The following is a 21,677-nucleotide window of genomic DNA, read 5'->3' on the forward strand; positions in this document are numbered from 1 at the left end:
AACAGCATGTGAGAACGGCACATTCTTCTCAATAGGTGCGCGCACTGGGAAGTGGTAGATTCAAAAGTGTTCTAATCTTCAAACTTATTTTACATCTCAAGAGGTGCGGGTTCATTATTAAAAACGTGTATACTAAGTCCCCTCTCCAAGTCCTAGAAGACAGCAATAGGAATTGTAAAACACTTTGTTGCCAATAAAAAACAGAAAGCGTACAGAAAGCAGAATCTGGACTGAGGATCAAAGTAAACAAATAATATGAACACAGGTCTCGTACCAGTCGGCCACAGTCAGTGAGGCCTTTATCTCGAGGCACATCTGTGGTAACGGGTGAAACTTTGGCGTGACACATACCACAGCTGTATACATTTTAAGAAACTTTTATTTTCACAGACTCAGTTGTATGACATAAATGACTGAGTTGTTTGGTCATATGAAAGACAGAGAACAACAACCTGACTGATCGATTCAGACCACAGAAGAGGACACAGAATTGACAAACATTTTCTGAATAACTGTAGGTCATAACTGCACCGTTGTGGAACTACAGCTGATCGGTGACGAGAGCACGGAAAAGTGTGTGCTCTTGAACTAACTTTCTGCAGCGTAATTGCCTGTTACACTAAAGAGCACAGTTACTACTTAAATTAGCTGCAGATGATAGTATCAGCTGGTCTGTCAAGCTTGGTAAAACTTTAAATACATATCCACGGCTAGTTACCTGACACACAGATTTTCTGTTATGTTTACTGTTTAATGGTAGACTGTTAAATCCAATTATGCTAATAGTACTGTAATGTCAATAATAAGATACTAATTGGTACTGGAGAAACAGGACTGCATGTAGATAGTTGACATGAGGTACTGTAAGATCCAGTGTTGTTAATACTGAAATGTATAGGCTACATGTTTGTTTTTTTGTCATGTAGAGATAACCTGAATTAACTTTTATTCTAACAACTTCAGTAACACCGATTCTGACAAAATTACACAAGTAGACACATCCTCGCAGCTGACCGGCTGCTGTTCTACAGCGGGAGCTTCCCGACGGTGCATTTCTGACCCGTGGTTCTCTATTGCTCAAATCGAGGTTGCCAATGTTGCTCTACTCTCATGTTATGGCCAGTTTTATTTTCCCATACTATATAATGATCACCTCGATATCCGCGTGTCCCCACTGTCCGTGATCAGTCGAACATATATGAAACAAATTTAAATTAGAATTTTGATACCTGGAAAATTAATATAGTTACAATTTCCCTATTTTTTAGTGTTCTAAAATTGTACTTGGTGCAAATCAGATAGCGCCTCGGTTCATTTGACGTGGATGTTTCCAAAAAATGTAGTGTTGTGACCCTATCCTTTCGTGAGAGTTACTTTGCTGTTGCAACTGATCAGCGTCCTGAAGTTATCAAAATTGGTGAGCAGGGTGTGCTCTGTCATTGTAAGCAGAATGTGTCAGGTTGCTGTTTCTTATTTCCCCCCCCCCCCCCCCCCCCCATTATAAAGACAAAATAATGTGACACAACATAAACTATGTACTCGATTGTATTTTTAAGGAATGGAGGACTGCCACAACTGAAAGTGCTGGATCTACCACACGGATACGGTGTGGAAGATAACACAGTAATTGCCATCAGCCACGGATGTCCCGGTTTGCGGCAGCTCTCCGTCACTCACGCTACGAAGCTGTCGCCTGCTGCCTTCTCGGAGATCAACTGTCTAGAACATCTTGAAATGTAAGTGATGTTGCTGGCTTTGCAGTGTAGTGCAGACAGAGTATTTTGCTGAATAATGAAAACGTAACTGGTGAAGTAGTACAGAATCGTGTGAGTTACTCATAAATGTTGTGACTGAAATTGTGTTGAAAAAGAATTGTAAGTCAAGACATTAAATAAAATATGCAGCTGGCCATTAAAACTGCAATATGACTGAGGTAGAGTGCAACAATTGTCAAACACGCATGAAGTTTACTACTGTTTTTACCCAAGTATAAGACGATCCGAAAGGCTTCTTTAGAAACATTTATTTTAACATACCCTGACTAATCAGAGTAACAAACTGTTTTATTGACATTATGTATCTGCCTAAAATTCCAGTTTTGACTGTCTACATTTTGATAATACAAGGAGAATTAACCCCTTAATATATATATATATATGTATATATATATATATATATATATATATATATATATATATGTCTAAAAAGAAAGATGATGAAACTCACCAAACAAAAGCGCTGGCAGGTCGATAGACACACAAACAAACACAAACATACACACAAAATTCTAGCTTTCGCAACCAATGGTTGCCTCGTCAGGAAAGAGGGAAGGAGAAGGAAAGACAAAAGGATATGGGCTTCAAGGGAGAGGGCAAGGAGTCACTCCAATCCCGGGAGCGGAAAGACCCACCCTAGGGGGAAAAAAGGACAGGTATACACTCGCACACACACACATATCCATCCACACATACACAGACACAAGCAGACATTGGAATGTTTCCCTCTATTTTTTATATATATATATATATATATATATATATATATATATATATATATATATATATATTTTCAAATTATGTTCCAAAAATGATATTTTTTATTAATGAAAAACATTATATACTGAAAGACATTACATACTGAAATATAAAGATGGGTTTTAGAGCTCAAAATTATAAGTTACAAAATTTTGAAAATCACCAATAGTAAAATCATGAGCATACTCGTGCACTAGACTTCGATTGATATATCTGAAACTTGGAGTCATTTTTAGGTTTCTGTGCAGCTGTCAATTCTAAGTGTGGATTTCACAACGGTTTCCTGTGAACAGAAATCTCGTAGAAGCTGACCAGAGCACAGTGGACGTATTTATCTCGTACCACCGGCAAGTACTTGTCGCTCGACTTGCAAACTGTCGTCACTTTTGGTCTCGAATGAAATAACGCCGCATTCTTCTTCACTTTCTAAGGTGCAGTAAATGAAGCAGGGTAAAATGAATACAAACGTCTCAAAAATGAGATTGACAGGAAGTGCAAAATGGCTAAGCAGGGATGGCTAGAGAACAAATGTAAGGATGTAGAGGCTTATCTCAAGAGGAGTAAGATAGATACTGATTACAGGAAAATTAAAGATCTTTGGAGAAAAGAGAACCACTTGTATGAATATCAAGAGCTCAGATGGAAACCCAGTTCTAAGCAAAGAAGGGAAATCAGAAAGGTGGAAGGAGTATATAGAGGGTTTATACAAGGGCGATGTTCTTGAGGACAATATTATAGAAATAGAAGAGAATGTAGATGAAGATGAAATGGGAGATATGATACTGCATGAAGAGTTTGACAGAGCACTGAAAGACCGGAGTCGAAACAAGGCCCTGTGAGTAGACAACATTCCATTAGAACTACCGACAGCCTTGGGAGAGCCAGTCCTGACAAAACTCTACCATCTGGTGAGCAAGATGTATGAGACAGGCGAAATACCCTCAGACTTCAAGAAGAATATAATAATTCCAATCCCAAAGAAAGCAGGTGTTGACATATGTGAAAATTACTGAACTATCACGTTAATAAGTCATGGCTGCAAAATACTAACGTGAATTCTTTACAGACGAATGGAAAAACTGGTAGAAGCGGACCTTGGGGAAGATCAGTTTGGATTCCGTAGAAATGTTGGAACACATGAGGCAATACTGACCCTACGACTTATCTTAGAAGAAATATTAAGGTAAGGCAAACCTATGTTTCTAGCATTTGTAGACTTAGAGAAAGCTTTTGACGATGTTGACTGGAATACTGTCTTTCAAATTCAGCAGGTGGCAGGGGTAAAATACAGGGAGCGAAAGGCTAATTACAATTTGTACAGAAAGCTGATGGCTGTTATAAGAGTCGAGGGGTATGAAAGGGAAGCAGTGGTTGGGAAGGGAGTGAGACAGGGTTGTAGCCTCCTCCGATGTTATTCAATCTGTATATTGAGCAAGCAGTAAAGGAAACAAAAGAAAAGTTTGGAGTAGGTATTAAAATCCATGGAGAAGAAATAAAAACTTTGAGGTTCACCGATGGCATTGTAATTCTGTCAGAGACAGCAAAGGACTTGGAGGAGCAGTTGAACGGAATGGACAGTGTCTTGAAAGGAGGATCTAAGATGAACATCAACAAGAGCAAAATGAGGCTAATAGAATGTAGTCGAATTAAGTCTGGTGATGCTGAGGGAATTAGATTAGGAAATGAGACACTTAAAGTAGTAAAGGAGTTTTGCTGTTTGGGGAGCAAAATAACTGAAGATGGTCGAAGTAGAGAGGATGTAAAATGTAGACTGGCAATGGCATGGAAAGTGTTTCTGAAGAAGAGAAATTTGTTAACGTCGAGTATTGATTTAAGTGTTAGCCATGTATGGAAGTGAAACATGGACGATAAATAGTTTAGACAAGAAGAGAATAGAAGCTTTTGAAATGTGGTGCTACAGAAGAATGCTGAAGATTGGATGGGTAGATCACATAACCAATGAGGTGGTACTGAATAGGATTGGGGAGAAGAGGAGTTTGTGGCACAACTTGACTAGAAGAAGGGACCGGTTGGTAGGACATGTTCTGAGGCGTCAAAGGATCACCAATTTAGTGTTGGAGGGCAGCGTGGAGGGTAAAAATCGTAGAGGGAGACCAAGAGATGAATACACTAACCAGATTCAGAAGGATGTAGGCTGCAGTAGGTACTGGGAGATGAAGAAGCTTGCACAGGATAGAGTAGCATGGAGAGCTGCATCAAACCAGTCTCAGGGCTGAAGACCACAACAACAACAACAACAACAACAACAACGTGCTTAAATTCAATGTCAGACTTAGGATCACTGTAGTAAACCTAAACAACAATACAGGAGAAAGGCTGGAATGCACGTGTTTAATTGTCGAGCATCTAAAGCTGCACACAGTAAAGATGGTACCGAGTGGCAACCACCTCAAACAAACCACGGCAGCCAGGTGCAAACGCAGTACCAGATGCTCTATAGTGGCTGAATACTTAACTATCAGTGCTGAAACAGGTATAAATGGAGTTCTACTTTTTCACAGGTCTATTTATAAGCTGCCCAAGTACACTATGGATTTTTAGTATCTGTCAGAATAATAAAACCGAGGTAACTCAGGGTTTTATGATAAGGAGTTAAAATAAAGGAAAAGATATGGTTTTCATTAATATTTGGACTGTTTTCTTTTCTACCTATTTTGCTTCTAACCCAGTTTTTTTGTGGTACCACTGTTTTTAATCATTATCCTGAGAGTACAGCTGTGAAATTTATATCTTTGCTGTCACAATTATTTGCCTGTTTATTCAGAATACATTGCAATTTCAAGGGTTTTGGTGGGACCTGAGAAGGCATCTGTCATCCCTCCCTCCACCCTTTCCCTGCCCTTCCAAATTCTTCAGAATTGACCTGCATGTGACCTCAGAGTCAAAGCTTCATCTCTAAATGTATTATGACCTCTATATGCTCTACAAAACAATGTGAAAATGTTGACTGTGAATACGAGATGAAATGATCCTGCAGTTTAGGAATGATGAGTTTGGGAAAACCTGATCTTATAATCGGGTAAATGCGGTAAACATTTGTATATGCAAAGAATCGGCATTTCAGTGCAATCGTGCAAAATTCTTAGCGAAACCTCTACGTACATTCTTTACGTAAGGAAATATTACAATGTTGGTTTCTCTGCACTGGAGCATAAAAGCCTTTACAGTTCCCAGGACTGATAAATTTTATAGCTCAATGGAAAAGTATATTGTCACTTAACATGGAAAAAATGTACTTTCACCCAAGCGATAGTGTATTTTCTCTAGGCAAAAAGTGTGTTTTTGTTAAAGAAATAAAGGAAATTTTTTCTTCTCAATGCATAACCCTGAAGTTTCTCATTGTGAGATAGTGGCTAATGTAGCATTTTGCTCTTTTCCATTGTGTTAACAATGGCTTACTGATTATAAAGCCTGATGTTCAGGCTATCTCAAGGAGTAGGGTATCGTCATCAATGTTGCAAATCTTTGCTTCAGATCTTGTGTAAGGTGTTGTTTTTGTGACTTTTCCTTTATGACAGTCATGCCACTTTGTAGGTGTATTTGTCATCACCCTCACCTTAGACTTAAGTTTAATTTTGGAACAATTTTACTTGAAGATGTACAATAATTTTGATTTACATGAAAAATGCTCTGTCTCAAAGGTGACAGCTAGGAGTAAAATTCATCATATTTATTTCTGCCAACTTGTTCCCGTGTAAGCGATAGTGCACTTGTGGTTTGTTCCAGACTAGATGTGACAGGTTGTAGCAGACTCGGCGGAGGCCTATTCCCCTGCCTCGTCGGGCTACCGCGACTTCACACGTTGCGAATGGGTACCATGTATTTCGGTACCACGTATTTTACAGAGTTGCAGCCAGGTGTGAGCAGCATCCTCAAATTGTCAGGATTGCGCTGTCTGACATTCGATTATTCGGATGTTACTGGAGTGCCTTTTGATAAGTTTCCGGATAATCTCGTCAGTCTCAGGTAAGGAAAGATCTGTGTCTACATAATTACTTTGCAGGTTCAAGCTTTGGAAACTGCAGGTTGGAATAAGAATAATATAAGGAAAAGGATAGATTCTTACTCACAACAAAGGTGACCTGTCGAGAAGCAGAAACGCACGACAGAAAGACTGTTACACAGTATAGCTTTCGACGAGAGAGAGAGAGAGAAAGAGAGAGAGAGAGAGAGAGAGAGAGAGAGAGAGAGAGAGAGAGAGAGAAGCACACCTCATGCACACATGTCCACTCCCACCAGCAGGTCTGACTGGACGCAACTGTCACATTAATAGCAATCTGAACCATGGACCTTGCCGTTGGTGGGGAGGCTTGCATGCCTCAGCGATACAGATAGCCGTACCATAGGTGCAACTACAACAGAGGGGTATCTGTTGAGAGGCCAGACAAATGTGTGGTTCCTGAAGAGGGGCAGCAGCCTTTACAGTAGTTGCAGGGGCCACAGTCTGGATGATTGACTGATCTGGCCTTGTAACACTAACCAAAACGGCCTTGTTGTGCTGGTACTGCGAATGGCTGAAAGCAAGGGCAAACTACAGCCGTAATTTTTCCCGAGGGCATGCAGCTTTACTGTATGGTTAAATGATGATGGCGTCCTCTTGGGTAAAATATTCCGGAGGTAAAATAGTCCCCCATTCGGATCTCCGGGCGGGGACTACTCAAGAGGATGTCATTATCAGGACAAAGAAAACTGGCATTCTACGGATCGGAGCGTGGAATGTCAGATCCCTTAATCGGGCAGGTATGTTAGAAAATTTAAAAAGGGAAATGGATAGGTTAAAGTTAGATATAGTGGGAATTAGTGAAGTTCGGTGGCAAGAGGGACAAGAGTTTTGATCAAGTGAATACAGGGTTATAAATACAAAATCAAATAGGGGTAACGCAGGAGTAGGTTTAATAATGAATAGGAAAATAGGAGTGCAGGTAAGCTACTACAAACAGCATAGTGAACGCATTATTGTGGCCAAGATAGACACGAAGCCCACGCCTACTACAGTAGTACAAGTTTATATGCCAACTAGCTCTGCAGATGATGAAGAATTTGATTAAATGTATGATGAGATAAAAGAAATTATTCAGGTAGTGAAGGGAGATGAAAATTTAATAGTCATGGGTGACTGGAATTCGAGAGTAGGAAAAGGGAGAGAAGGAAACATAGTAGGTGAATATGGATTGGGGGTAAGGAATGAAAGAGAAAGCCGTCTGGTAGAATTTTGCACAGAGCATAACTTAATCAAAATTAACACTTGGTTCAAGAATCATGAAAGAAGGTTGTATACATGGAAGAATCCTGGAGATACTAGAAGGTATCGGATAGATTATATAATGGTAAGACAGAGATTTGGGAACCAGGTTTTAAATTACAAGACATTTCCAGGGGCAGATGTGGACTCTGACCACAATCTGTTGGTTATGAACTATAGATTAAAACTGAAGAAACTGCAAGAAGGTGGGAATTTAAGGAAATGGGACCTGGATAAACTGACTAAACCAGAGGTTGTACAGAGTTTCAGGGAGAGCGTAAGGGAACAATTGACAGGAATTTGGGAAAGAAATACAGTAGAAGAAGAATGGGTAGCTCTGAGGGATGAAGTAGTGAAGGCAGCAGAGTACCAAGTAGGTAAAAAGACAACGGCTAGTAGAAATCCTTGGGTAACAGAAGAAATATTGAATTTAATTGATGAAAGGAGAAAATATAAAAATGCAGAAAATGAAGCAGGCAAAAAGGAATACAAACGTCTCAAAAATGAGATCGACAGGAAGTGCAAAATGGCTAAGCAGGGATGGCTACAGGACAAATGTAAGGATGTAGAGGCTTATCTTGCTAGGGGTAAGATAGATACTGCCTACAGGAAAATTAAAGAGACCTTTGGAGAAAAGAGAACCACTTGTATGAATATCAAGAGCTCAGATGGAAACCCAGCTCTAAGGAAAGAAGGGAAAGCAGAAAGGTGGAAGGAGTATATAGAGGGTCTATACAAGGGTGATGCACTTGAGGACAATATTATGGAAATAGAAGAGGATGTAGATGAAGATGAAATGGGAGGTACGATACTGCGTGAAGAGTTTGACAGAGCACTGAAAGACCCGAGTCGAAACAAGGCCCCAGGAGTAGACAGCATTCCATTAGAACTACTGATGGCATTGGCAGAGCCAGTCCTGACAAAACTCTACCATCTGGTGAGCAAAGCGTATGAGACAGGCGAAATACCCTCAGACTTCAAGAAGAATATAATAATTACAATCCCAAAGAAAGCAGGTGTTGGCAGATGTGAAAATTACCGATCTATCCTGTGAATTTTAACTTATTTTATGTTTAATCAAGAATATTTTGAACAGACTGACGGTGTCGCCATGGGTAGCCCCCTGTCTCCTTTGGTGGCCAACCTTTTTATGAAGGATTTTGAAGAGAGAGCGCTTGAATCAGCTGCCCTGAAGCCAACTGTTTTTTGGCGGTATGTGGATGACACTTTCATAGTGTGGCCTCATGTAGAAGATAAATTAATGGAGTTTCTACATCACCTCAACTCCATTCATAGCAACATCCTGTTCACCATGGAAATAGAGAAAGATGGTTGTTTGCCTTTCTCGGATGTCCTGGTCGAAGGAAGAATGATGGTTCTCTAGGGCATTCAGTTTACCGGAAACCCACTTGTACTGATTTGTACCTGCAAGCATCGAGTTGCCATCACCCATCACAAACCATGAATTTGCTTAAAACACTTGTTCATAGAGCTCATACTGTCTCAGATCTAGATAGCTTACCTCAAGAATTCGCCCATCTAAAGACAGTACTCAGCGAAAATGGGTATGCCATCCGGCAGATTAACAGGGCACTAACAATTAAAACTAAGAAGCAGGAAGAGAATAAAGAGGAGAACATGCCAGAACCATCTTTAGCTTTTCTTCCTTTTGTTGGTAACACTTCCTTTAAAATAGCAAGAATCCTCTGCTGAACATTGTATTTCTACTGGACATTCAATGGAGTATGAGAAAACAATGATTTTGTCTACAGCAACGTCTTTCTGGGACTCCGTTATTGAAGAATCCGTAGAAATACGACTGGCGAAAAATCTGTTAAACTGTGACAGCGGCTACCAGCTGGACAGTGCATGGAATCCTGTCATCTCCACGATTTGCTCAAATCGAAGACAACCGAGTGCGTCGGCGGCCGTGGCAAACAGCAACGCAGAGGGCGACTGAGTTCCGCTATTCACCAGCGAGGGCGCGGCCGGCGGGCAGTGTGGTTCAACTATCAAGTTTTCGATGCATGCGCAGAATAGTTACAGTACGCTATATATTGTGGAATGAAGGACGTTTTCGACAGTCTACGATGGCTCAGCTGAAGGTGACTGGCAGGTGCCCAGTTGACATATCGTGCGAAGTATTGAACGACGACCGGCTGCAAGCCTGAAATTTGTTTGAACTACTGACCTATCCATTTAATATGCCACAGCTGCAAACTACTAACACGAATTCTTTACAGACAAATGGAAAAACTGGTAGAAGCCGACCTCGGGGAAGATCAGTTTGGATTCCGTAGGAATGTTGGAACACGTGAGGCCATACTGACCCTACGACTTATTTAGAAGAAAGATTAAGGAAAGGCAAACCTACGTTTCTAGCATTTGTAGACTTAGAGAAAGCTTTTGACAATGTTGACTGGAATACTCTCTTTCAAATTCTAAAGGTGGCAGGGGTAAAATACAGGGAGCAAAAGGCTATTTACAATTTGTACAGGAACCAGATGGTAGTTATAAGAGTCGAGGGACATGAAAGGGAAGCAGTGATTGGGAAGGGAGTAAGACAGGGTTGTAGCCTCTCCCCGATGTTATTCAGTCTGTATATTAAGCAAGCAGTAAAGGAAACAAAAGAAAAGTTCGGAGTAGGTATTAAAATCCATGGAGAAGAAATAAAAACTTTGAGGTTCACCGATGGCATTGTAATTCTGTCAGAGACAGCAAAGGACTTGGAGGAGCAGTTGAACGGAATGGACAGTGTCTTGAAAGGAGGATATAAGATGAACATCAACAAAAGCAAAACGAGGATAATGGAATGTAGTCGAATTAAGTCTGGTGATGCTGAGGGAATTAGATTAGGAAATGAGACACTTAAAGTAGTAAATGAGTTTTGCTATTTGGGAAGCGAAATAACTGATGATGGTCGAAGTAGAGAGGATATAAAATGTAGACTGGCAGTGGCAAGGAAAGCTTTTCTGAAGAAGAGAAATTTGTTAAAATCGAGTATAGATTTGTGAGGAAGTTGTTTCTGAAAGTATTTGTATCGAGTGTGGCCATGTATGGAAGTGAAACATGGACGATAAATAGTTTGGACAAGAAGAGAATAGAAGCTTTCGAAAAATGGTGCTACAGAAGAATGCTGAAGATTAGATGGGTAGATCACATAACTAATGAGGAGTTACTGAATAGAATTGGGGAGAAGAGGAGTTTGTGGCACAACTTGACTAGAAGAAGGGATCAGTTGGTAGGACATGTTCTGAGGCATCAAGGGATCACCAATTTAGTATTGGAGGGCAGCGTGGAGGGTAAAAATCGTAGAGGGAGACCAAGAGATGAATACACTAACCAGATTCAGAGGGATGTAGGTTGCAGTAGGTACTGGGAGATGAAGAAGCTTGCACAGGATAGAGTCGCATGGAGAGCTGCATCAAACAAGTCTCAGGACTGAAGACCACAACAACAGGTGGGGGGAGAGAAGAAGACGGGCGGGGCATGTAGGGACTAGGTGGAGGTACAGCAATACTGGCAGGTGCAGTGTTGGGAGGTGGAGGGAGGGGAAAGATTGAAAAAGAGGAGAAGAGGAGGGGAAAGGATGGTCAGGTGCATTGGCAGAGGGAGGCACACAGCGAGGGTGAGAGGACACGAAAATGGAGGAGGTGGAAGGACAGAGGGGATGGAAACAGTAGCGACAGTAGGTTACTGTATGTTCAGGCAGCTATAATTTCGGGAGGGAGTGGAGAATGTCTTGTAAGGATAATGCTCATTTTTGCAGTTCGGAAAAGCTGGTGTTGGAGGGTAGGATCCACACGGCTCGAGTAGTGAAGCAGCCGTCAAAATCCAGCACATTATGTGCACCTGCAAGTTGTACCACGTGGTGCTACTTCACTCTCGCCCCCCAGATTGGCGGTGCCCGTTTGTCTCATACCGATATAGAAAGCTGTGCAGTGATTGCAGAGCTAGTAGATGACGTGGCTGCTTTCTCGGACGGCCTGGCCTCTGGTGGGCTAGGATGAGGCTGTGACGGAACTGGAATTGAAAATGCTGGGAGGTGGATTGGGCTGGTCCTGCACCAGGGTCTCCACAGTGATACGATCCCTGTAGCTGTGGCCCAGGACGGGGAGTGGCATAGGGATGGACTGAGATGTTAACGTGTCATACTTATGGTGAATAGTAATCTATCCTTTTCCTGCAGTTTACGTTTGTGTGGCAAAGGGTTCAAAAATATAGAAGCACTCGGGCTTTCTCTGTGTTCTGTCTCAGATAGCATGTGGGGAAAATAAATAACTTCTCTTGCAGTTCTGTATCAGTGTTAAATAAGGATAAATGTAAAATAATGACTCTGTGTGTGTGTGTGTGTGTGTGTGTGTGTGTGTGTGTGTGTGTGTGAGAGAGAGAGAGAGAGAGAGAGAGAGAGAGAGAGAGAGCTGTGTAGTATCTGCTTATAAGATTAGTAGCAAACGTCTTGAGTGTATGACATTGTATATGCATTAATGGGTAATAGTAAGAAGTTATATGAAATATGGTGATCAGGCAAAACATTACTAGGAAAGATGCACAGAAAGCTTAGATTTGTTGAAAGGGTGCTGTGATTTATGTCTGAATAGGAAATTGCACATGACGCACTAGTGCAACCATTTATGTCACTGTAGATCTTTGTAGATACGGTACCGTCCCAAAGTGTGGCAAGTGTTGATGATGTACTCCTCCAGTCCGTGCACACACAGTGATCATTTGAAGAAATGTCAGTCAGAATCACTGCTACTTCTCTGAATTACAACAGCTGCTGTTCTCCTATTTGGTATCACAGTTGCGTGGCAGTCTGTATTCTGTGGAGTTATGTGCTCGTTCTCACGGCCAGGAAATCTAGAAAAAATGGCGGAACTTTTTCATCTGGGAAAAGTCCAGCAATTTGTTAGAATTTTGGGAATTTTTCATTGTTTTAATTTTCAGATCAATTTTTGTAGTTTTGACTGATAAAAACTGATATTCTAACAAATAATTTTACTGTAGCCCACTCCTGCAGAATAATACTGCAGCAGTAAAACATAAACCAGAGAATAACACCAAAGCAAAAGTTAAGACTGTGAAAACTTTGTAAGAACAAATTGCTTTTGATGAGAGTGACATCACAGGTGTTTATATTTCTAACAAGCTGTGGGAAAATATTGTGAATGGTTATTTGAGAAGCACTGCTTTCAAAGTAAATTTCCTTTTACACAAGACATGTGAGAATATGCGATGAATTAATTAAATTGTGAAGTGTTTCACTGTCATTCGAAACTTAAACATTTTGAGAGCCAGCCACTTTAAAAAAGACCAGCCATTTATGCCATTATTTAAAATTTTAATGGTGTGTTTGTGTTTAACACATGCTAAAAAGAGACCAAGCTTCAAGGTTAGTTTTTCATATTTATTTCAGTTCTTTCGTAGATTACAGATTATGCAAAAACAATGGCAGAAGTATGATTATCCTTTAGAAAACGAAAAAAAAAAATGAAGGATGAGTTCAGCAATTTCACACGTAATTGGATTTCCAAAGTTTTCTCACACGTAGGGGGATATGTCGCAGTCGTAGCAATACTTGTTTGCTTTTTTCCAGCTCATTTTACAAGTAAATTGTCTCATCTTCTCCGTACCGTGCTCCGAATATCTGCTGTCGTCGGCTGTCTAGGTTGTGTGACACAAGCTATAATTGGTTAACGGAAGTGCATTGTGCAGCACAGTCTAAATTTCACTGCTCCAAAAGCTACTGTGCTGTATGTGCTGGAATTCGTATTTATACTTTTGTAATACCAGTATATACAATGTTTATGTTGCCCCACGGCAAAGAGCTTTCCAGAACGCATTGTTTTCTTGCTGGATTTTGTTTCCTAAAATGCTGGAAGTTCTGTGCTGGTGTATAAAACGTTTACCAGTCAAAGAATTGAAAAGTTTTACAGCTTCGAAGGAAAATATACTGGCACTTAACAAGGAAAAATGTACTTTCTCTCAGGGTATAGTACATTTTCACCCAGAAAAAGTGTATTTTTAACAGGGGAAAATCTACGTGGTTTTTTCTTATTTATTTATTTATTTATCTCCCCCCCCCCCCCCTCCCCCTAAATTGTCCGCATGTACACCCTGTCGTAAAGAATTTAAATCCAGAAGCTCATTGAAATAATGGTCCTGATGCATCTCCATAGTGCTTTGAGTCATGAAGCAAGTGATGTTCAGTGTGTGTGCGCTGCATCCTGTCACTGCAGTTATAGTATTGAATAACATTACACAACTGCTCTGCACGTGTCGCCCACAACGTAGCTGATGTTAATCAGTTCCTGTCCTCAATGTAGATAATAAAGTCCGTGTTAAAGTACAGTCTGTCTGTAAAGGAATGTCCCGTTTCAGTGGTATATTATAACAGTTTTTTATACAAATATTCCCACACTTTGGGTAATAAGTCCAGAGTAATGGAAGCAACAACAGCCCCTTCAGTTCTGTGTCTCAACTCTGGCAGATCATTAGATAGTGGCACAAAGCAGACAAGATCTTTTACAAAGCCCAAAGGAAAAAAATCACAGGGGTCGAGGCCAGCAGAACAGTGTCCTCGTCATATCAGTTATTAGCACCAGTCCAGCGGTCAAAGGCTTCGATGTTCGACTGTGCTCGTACAAAAACGTGCCGACAGATAGGGGCCCGTTGTTGTTGCCGAGTAAAGTTTTCAGGGTCACCTTTTAACTGATGAAAGAGCCGTTCTGGTAATATATCCAGATAAGCTACCCCTGCTATGGTAGCTTCAGCAGAACAAAATAGTCTGAACACTTGACATTGGGACACAGCACAGAAAAAGTTTAATTTTGGGATTTCGCATGTACTTCCATTGCGTAGTTCTGTACGTCTTAATTGTCACATCGGATAGGTCATCTGCAATCACTTTGTACGGTCCACGGAATTGTGCAGCTAGCTTCTTAGAATGACACCTTCTTACGGTCTCATCAAACAAAAGAAGCATCCTAAATATTCTTCGATTCTCCAACTCTTCGTGTGAGCCTTACTGGTTTCCTTCATTTCTTTTATCCTTTCTCGTGCTACTGGATGTGCTTCTTGCAGCATTCTAGTTGGCTGATATGCATAACAGTTCATTCCTCTGTCTTTATGACTCCTGGAATGTGTACTTGTCTCCCATAAATTTATGCCAACAATGTATAGCCATTGCTACTGTGAAAATATAAGTAATTGGATAGATTAGTTTTCCACATCTTTCATTTTCTAACCTTCTATTTTTTGCAATCCCCATCCCACCTGTACCACATACAGTGCACTTAGCTTTCCGCATTTATTAGCTCGTGCACGATGTTACAGCAGTATTCTCTGTTTCTCGTATTACTGTATCTACCGTGTTTAAGCTCTCAGATTTTTGAATCTTGTCCACTGCAGTCTATAACGGTCAGTCTTTCCGTCTCCTCCTGTCCGGTAAGTCTTCCTCCGACCAGACGTTCTGCGTGACTCCTCCAAACTCTACTCCTTTTCCTAAACCTTACCAGTCCTCCTCCTTCACCGCTCTCCCTTCCCCTTCGACCCTTCTGCCAGGAGAAGGATCCTTCACTGCTCTCCCTCCCCCTTCGACCCTTCTGTTAGGAGAAGGAGCAAGTGGCTCCAAAAGCTTGCAAACTGTAATACCTTTTTCACGTGTGTTCTCCTGCCACCACATGATGAATAAATTTTTTTTCTATCCAGTTACTTGTTTGTTTCAAAAACTGATTATTTTCGTTGATACTTTGCTACTGTGAGGCATATTAAATACAGAAACAGTATACTGTTCCAATATGTTCCAAGTACAGTGGTCCTCTCTAACGAAGTGTCATATATATTCCACCAGTGTCCTACGAGTTCTCTAGAGCACCCCGTTTGTCAGTGAAATGCTGTCGTCACAGTTTTCTGGCTCCTTAATAACTTATGTACCCTCTTCTCTGTGTGAACTTATTTCTTTGACATTTGTAATAGTTCCTAATGTGTTCCTCTTTTCATGCCTTTCCATTAATTATAGTTTTCTATTTGGCCTAAGTTTCTGTGCATCCTCTGATGACTGCCTAACACTAGTTCAACCTTTTCCTCTGTGTCTAGTTCATTTTCTTCACACGTTCTTAATTTTCCCTAACCACTCTGTGTCTCGTTCTTTCGTGCCCTCTACATTGTCTGACCACATTCGGCTCAATGCATCACAATGAGGACGCATGTTATTGTTGCAATGTTGCCCAGCTCCCAGTAATTTTACACGTCATATGTCCACTTTTCTTGTAATTATTTGGTTTAGGAAGCCTAATATGTGCTGTAATAGATGTTACAATATACAGTCTTCGGTTACCTGACATCTTGTCACCTCGATAACAGACGTGAAAATGCTGCAAGGCTCGAAGCAAACTCGGAGTTTTCTCTCTTACTCCAACTCTGTGCAGACAGTGCACACCACCGTACTCGGAGCGGGTACGAGTCGAGTCGACGCCCGTCCATGGCAACAGGTGGCTCATGTGCCAGTGACGTCGGAGAGTAACGCAGTCGGCACGCAAATTCCCTGACTCGAGACAGTTCCTAATGTCCCGTCAGAAGGCACCACTCTATGGACGACGTGTCTGCCAGCTTTCTCTCATTCATTTGTCATCGAGGCCACTAGAGTGTGCCATTCCACCATCCACAAAGTTAAGAATACCGATCTTTTAACATCGGTTGTGATAGTTTTGTTTTTTGACAAATTAGTTTTGAAGGTAGAAATTCGGAGAAATTTTTTTCTCATCAGCATAACTGGAGTTTATAGTTTTTCAGTTGTAAATTGAGCGCAGATTTAATGTAGTGGCATTTGGAAAAATGACTGGAATATTGCAATTGTAGCTGTTACTGAAGTCCTAATGTTTTTACTTATCACATTTAGAAATATTATCTCCGAGAACCTCGTGTGTATACGTTGTGGTGGCGTTTCGAGGTGATCGAGTGTATCGGTTCTCGATACTGCATTTTTCTGTGCACTGTTGCATATAATATGTTCTGTACAGTGAGAACTAGCTCGTCACACAGTTCCTAGTTTGCAAAGTGTAACCAATTTTAAACACCGTGCAAAATATTAATACTGGAAATTGACAGTTTAGGACAGCGTTTAAAATGAATATTTGTAAAAATAGTGATTGGTTGTGTGGCTGTGAATTTAAAAATGCATTATTTTGCTTCCCATGCCTGTATGATGTTGAACCCTTGTGGACAAAAGTGAGGGTTACAGACGTAAACCATCTGAGTACCAAAGTACAAAAGCACGAATCTTCAGCTGCTCAAATACAAAATAGCTGAACAACCGAGTAGTGCATCGAGAAGGAAAATTGCCGAGAATGACGTGTCCGAAAGAACAGACGTCACACATTTGTATAACCGATCTGCCACGATGGGCACTGAAATCACAACCTTCAGTGCAGATGCACATTTACGTTCAATCTCCAGCAGGAATCTAAATGTAGTGAGTGTGGACGACACGGGTGGGGGCTGTGGATAGGCGGCACTAGGTGGGAGTGCAGGTCAGCTGAGATAGTCTGTGCATTTGTGATAAACGGTCTGTCCGGGTCACACAGTGGTTAATGCGACTACCTAGTAAGCGGGAGATCCCAGGTTTGAGTCCCAGTTGCGTGCACATTATCCCTCGTCACAACTTATTTTGCACAAAGTCCTGATACGACTGATATCTTAGTACCATCCCCGTATGTTTATTTCTCCTCCCTCCACCGTCAGTTTGCGTAGTAGAAGAAGTTGGGTGTAATAGGTCTGGGCTAAATATATTTCTGTGGTTCCTTCGAATTGGCCTTAAGGGATCATGATAAAACTGAATTGTTATCAAACCCTGACTAATTTTACTTCTGGATTGAATGCAGCACTGAAAGATAATTTGGGTAAGGCAACTGTTTTCAAAGGAACCTTCAAAACTATTCAAAGTGAACTTTTCCAAATTATGTTGGATGTATACCAAGAAGAAATTTCAAAGCAAATAAGGAATCATAATTTTTAGCTGTTATAGCAGATGAAACAAACAGATCAAACGTATTTCAGATGGCTGTTGTATACTGTTACGTATTGAGACCCAGAGGTTCTAGAGTTTCCTATCTCCTTGTGAACACAGTGCACAGATGTTCGCTGTGACTTTGCTAGAAGAATTGAATAGGGAAAAAGTAAATCAGACTCACCAAAAATACTTGCACAGACAGGCATCTGTTATGGCTGTTTCCTCGGGTGGGGTACAAACTGTTGTGTAAAAATTGTCCTAATGCAGAATGTGTACATTGCTGTGCTGATGAAGTTAATCTTATAATGAGCAAAGTGGCATCAATCAATTGCAGTATGATTTATTTATTTATTTATTTTGAGTTTTCAGAGAATATGTCCATTCTTTTCGTAGAGTGCACAGTGGACCACTATCCTCGGTGACTTAGTGAGAAAGCATTTCCCTCGATCTTGTCCAGTGGATTTTTCGATCTCAATTTGTAAACGCAGTTCATTACTCCAACAATGTATAAATCACATACTGGAAGGTGATTCTATAAGAAGTGAAACTACAATTTGCCAGGCTCTTCGTCATAAAAATGTTCGTTTCAATCATATCTTAAATTATCAGTGAGCACAGACATTTGCCTGCAGGGGAACAGCAACTGTTATAAATTAAAATTGTAGAGCCGGTACAAGTTGCATGTAATTTTTTATTTATTTTACATGTTTCATTTGTCCAATGCGAGCACCCTCAGAACTTATGTAGCGGGGGCCACACGGTACCCGTTTCAGTTATTGGTTGGAATTTTCTAGTTAAGTTATGCCATTTGCCAGAGTTCTGTTTGGTCAGTTACGGTACGGAGAATCAATGCGTGCTGGCCCATAAGATCATTTCGACATTTTAAATAAATGTTATCGAGATTTGAGAAGTAATTGGTATCACCAATGGCATTGAATCTGTTGATTACTAATGAATCTACTGATTTATCAGTGAAGAGAATGAATTTGGAATAGCCTGATGTGAGTAGAAAAGAAAGGCAAAGGTGGTGTGCAACGTGATTGATGTTATAGATCATTGTATTTTTTCACATCATCTTGTAGCTGCTTCATTGTTTTTTCGTGTTAAGTTCCCCTTGTATCTTTTTAAGATATCCTGAAGATACCTTAAAGGAAATGTGTTCATTGTCATCATTTTTGGATAAGCTGAAACTATATTGTTAACTATCTTTTATCTACCTAGCACAAGAATGTAGATCATTATCTGGTGCAGTTAGTCTAGTTGAGTCTGACAACTAACAACCCAGGGAAGATGTTCACTAAGTAGTCTAAACTGTTGAAGGTAATTCTCACAATTCCCTTGACATCGGTCGAACCGAAAGGCTGCTTTTCAACTTTGAAAATAATAAATTTATTCTTACATAACTCCGAGTGAGGAAAGGTTGACGGCCTCAGCGATGCTTTCCGCCGAAAGAGGTCTCCCGATGCAGATTACAGACTGCAATTGGTGTGTGACTGAAGAGTTTGTCAGTGAAAAATGGAATGGCAAAGTTTCAATACAAGTAAGACAAGTTCGTTAAATGATGAGTGTGTTTCAGTTCTACTAGGAATGTAGCTCATTCAATAGTTTTTCTAGATAGTTGATAAATCATAGCATGCTCTTTGCTACAGATATTTTTCTGTCAGATGTATTTCTCACTTTTTTCAGGATCATAACTTGGATTTAAAAAATTGAAGTTTCTGGCATTCATACAGCACGAATTGTCAGGATGTTTAAATTGTAACAAATGTCGGGAAGCGAGGCACCGATAAAAGAATTTTCTTCCTTGTAACCATCTCGTATAAAAATGTAACATTGAAACTTTGGTGCAACACCCAGCTTCAGATACCACTGGCCACCACTGATGTATCAGCATTTGCATTAAGATTTCTGGGTTTATACACAGTGTAAAAAAAATATTCCTCTAGTTCCAACCACCATTTCAGTAATCTCAGCAACAGACCTTCGACATCAAAAGTCCGTGTCAGTGGCTCGTGATCTGTTACTATGGTAAAATCTTCCTAAATGTGTGGTCTGCACTGTTTTGTGGCCATACAATTGCTAAGCACTCTACCTTAGTTTCAGCCTTATCCAACAACCGTGGGGCACAGTTGACTGGCAAATCTGAATCTATCTCCCTTCGTGACAGAACTGCTCCGAATAGTTCTGTGCTGGTATCTGCAGCACCAGTGTTATGGTTTCTTGAAATCAGGGTAGCTCAGTATGGGAGGATTTACTAATCTCTCAGTTCCTCAAATGCTGCTTGTGGCAGATCTCCCAGTTCAGCGATTATACAATGGATTCACAGTTTTAATATTCAGCCACCCCTAAATATCCTTTAAATCCTGTCATGGATTTCAGAACTGTTCTCCACCTCTTCACATAATGATCACCTGGCTCCACATCTTTCTTTGTTATTTTGTGTCCTAAGAATATTACCTCTCTCTCAGAAATTCACACAATCTGGTGTAACTTTAACCTAGGTGCCCTTAAACCATCCAATATTTTCCCGCAACTTCTCATCACATTCCTTTACTGAACTACCTTAGCAAGTTACGTCATCTGAGTGCATTGAAACACTTTGTCCCATGCAATCTTGCCAAAGCAACATTCACTAGTCTTTGAAATATACTTGATGCATTCTTTGCCCCATTGGCATCCTTTTGGACTCTTAGTGCTGATAATTTGCAGTGAATGCTGTGTTTTCCTCTATCTGCTGAATCTATTAAAATAGTGGAGAAATACTTGGCTTTCCCCAGTTTGTCCAGTATCTCACTTATGTTGGGGATGGGGAAGGCTTCCCCCACTGAGATTTCATTCTATATTTCCCTATCCCACAGGTGTCTGTGGGTACTTTTCAGGTTCTCTGAACAATTATATCCCCATTAACCATTTTCTCAATTTGCTCCTGTAATACCACCTTTTGTGCTTCCAGTATTCTGTAGGGCTGTACCTTTCCTTTGTTTTTTTGGCAATATAGGGAATGCATGCCTTACCATTTATGTGAATGCCAAATTGTCACCTTTTAGATAAAATACCTCACCATATGCCATACAATTCATATCAGTCTTCTTTATCCAACTGACCATTCAGATCATTTCTCTAACTTGTGCAGTGAGATTTCCTTTTGTGCTCATGCCGTTAATTGCTCCCTGTGTGGCTCATGTTGGTGTCACTTTGTCTTATCAGTTCACCTAAAACTTTCACTGTACTCAGATTCCACTTGGCCTCACTTGTAATTAGTACACTGAAAATATATTTCCCTTGCTCTAATAGTACCATAAATTTGGCTGTATGCACACTTGGCATTTCTTCTTGTTTGGGAATAATCTTTTTTTTTTCATTACTGGGATTCAACCCTGTTTCTACACACGTTCTTATGTTTTTCTTTGCTATGAGCTACTTTCACATCACTTTCTGATGCCCCACTAGTTTGCCTTATAGGTAACTCATAACGTGTCGTCTCACAACTTGCCTTTGATTTGCATTTTTAACTTTTTCCTTCACCATTCTGTGATTTACACTTTTTCACCTTATGTCTGTCATGTGGAGCTTACCGTCATATTCATAGATCCTTTTTGCCATCCACTTTTCCTGATTTGCGATTATTGATGAAAGCTGGATCCATCATTACACACCAGAGTCGAAATGGCAGACAAAACAGTTGACAAAAGGCTGGTAACAGTCCACTGAAGAATGCAAAGACCATTTTGTCAGATGGTGAGGTGATGGTCACTGTTTCTTGGGATTCCCAAGGATTACTTGGAAAAAGGCACAGCCGTAGCTGGACCTGTTTATGCTTCATTGTTGCATCATCTGAAACTTGTGTTGGTGGAGAAAAGACCCAAGTTTA

The 21,677-nt window shown here is 40.5% G+C and overlaps 1 protein-coding gene across 1 annotated transcript in view; it reads left to right on the plus strand.

The window, feature by feature from the left end:
• LOC124552407 overlaps positions 1-21,677 on the plus strand; it is a 66,523-nt gene that overhangs the window by 39,773 nt on the left and 5,073 nt on the right. The window contains exons 5-6 of the mRNA XM_047126670.1: positions 1,557-1,736; positions 6,282-6,521. Of these exons, the coding sequence (XP_046982626.1) occupies positions 1,557-1,736; positions 6,282-6,521 (420 nt within the window). The remainder of the gene's footprint in view (positions 1-1,556; positions 1,737-6,281; positions 6,522-21,677) is intronic.

Source organism: Schistocerca americana, chromosome 10 (assembly GCF_021461395.2).
Source record: "Schistocerca americana isolate TAMUIC-IGC-003095 chromosome 10, iqSchAmer2.1, whole genome shotgun sequence".
In the NCBI taxonomy this organism is placed as follows: domain Eukaryota; kingdom Metazoa; phylum Arthropoda; class Insecta; order Orthoptera; family Acrididae; genus Schistocerca; species Schistocerca americana.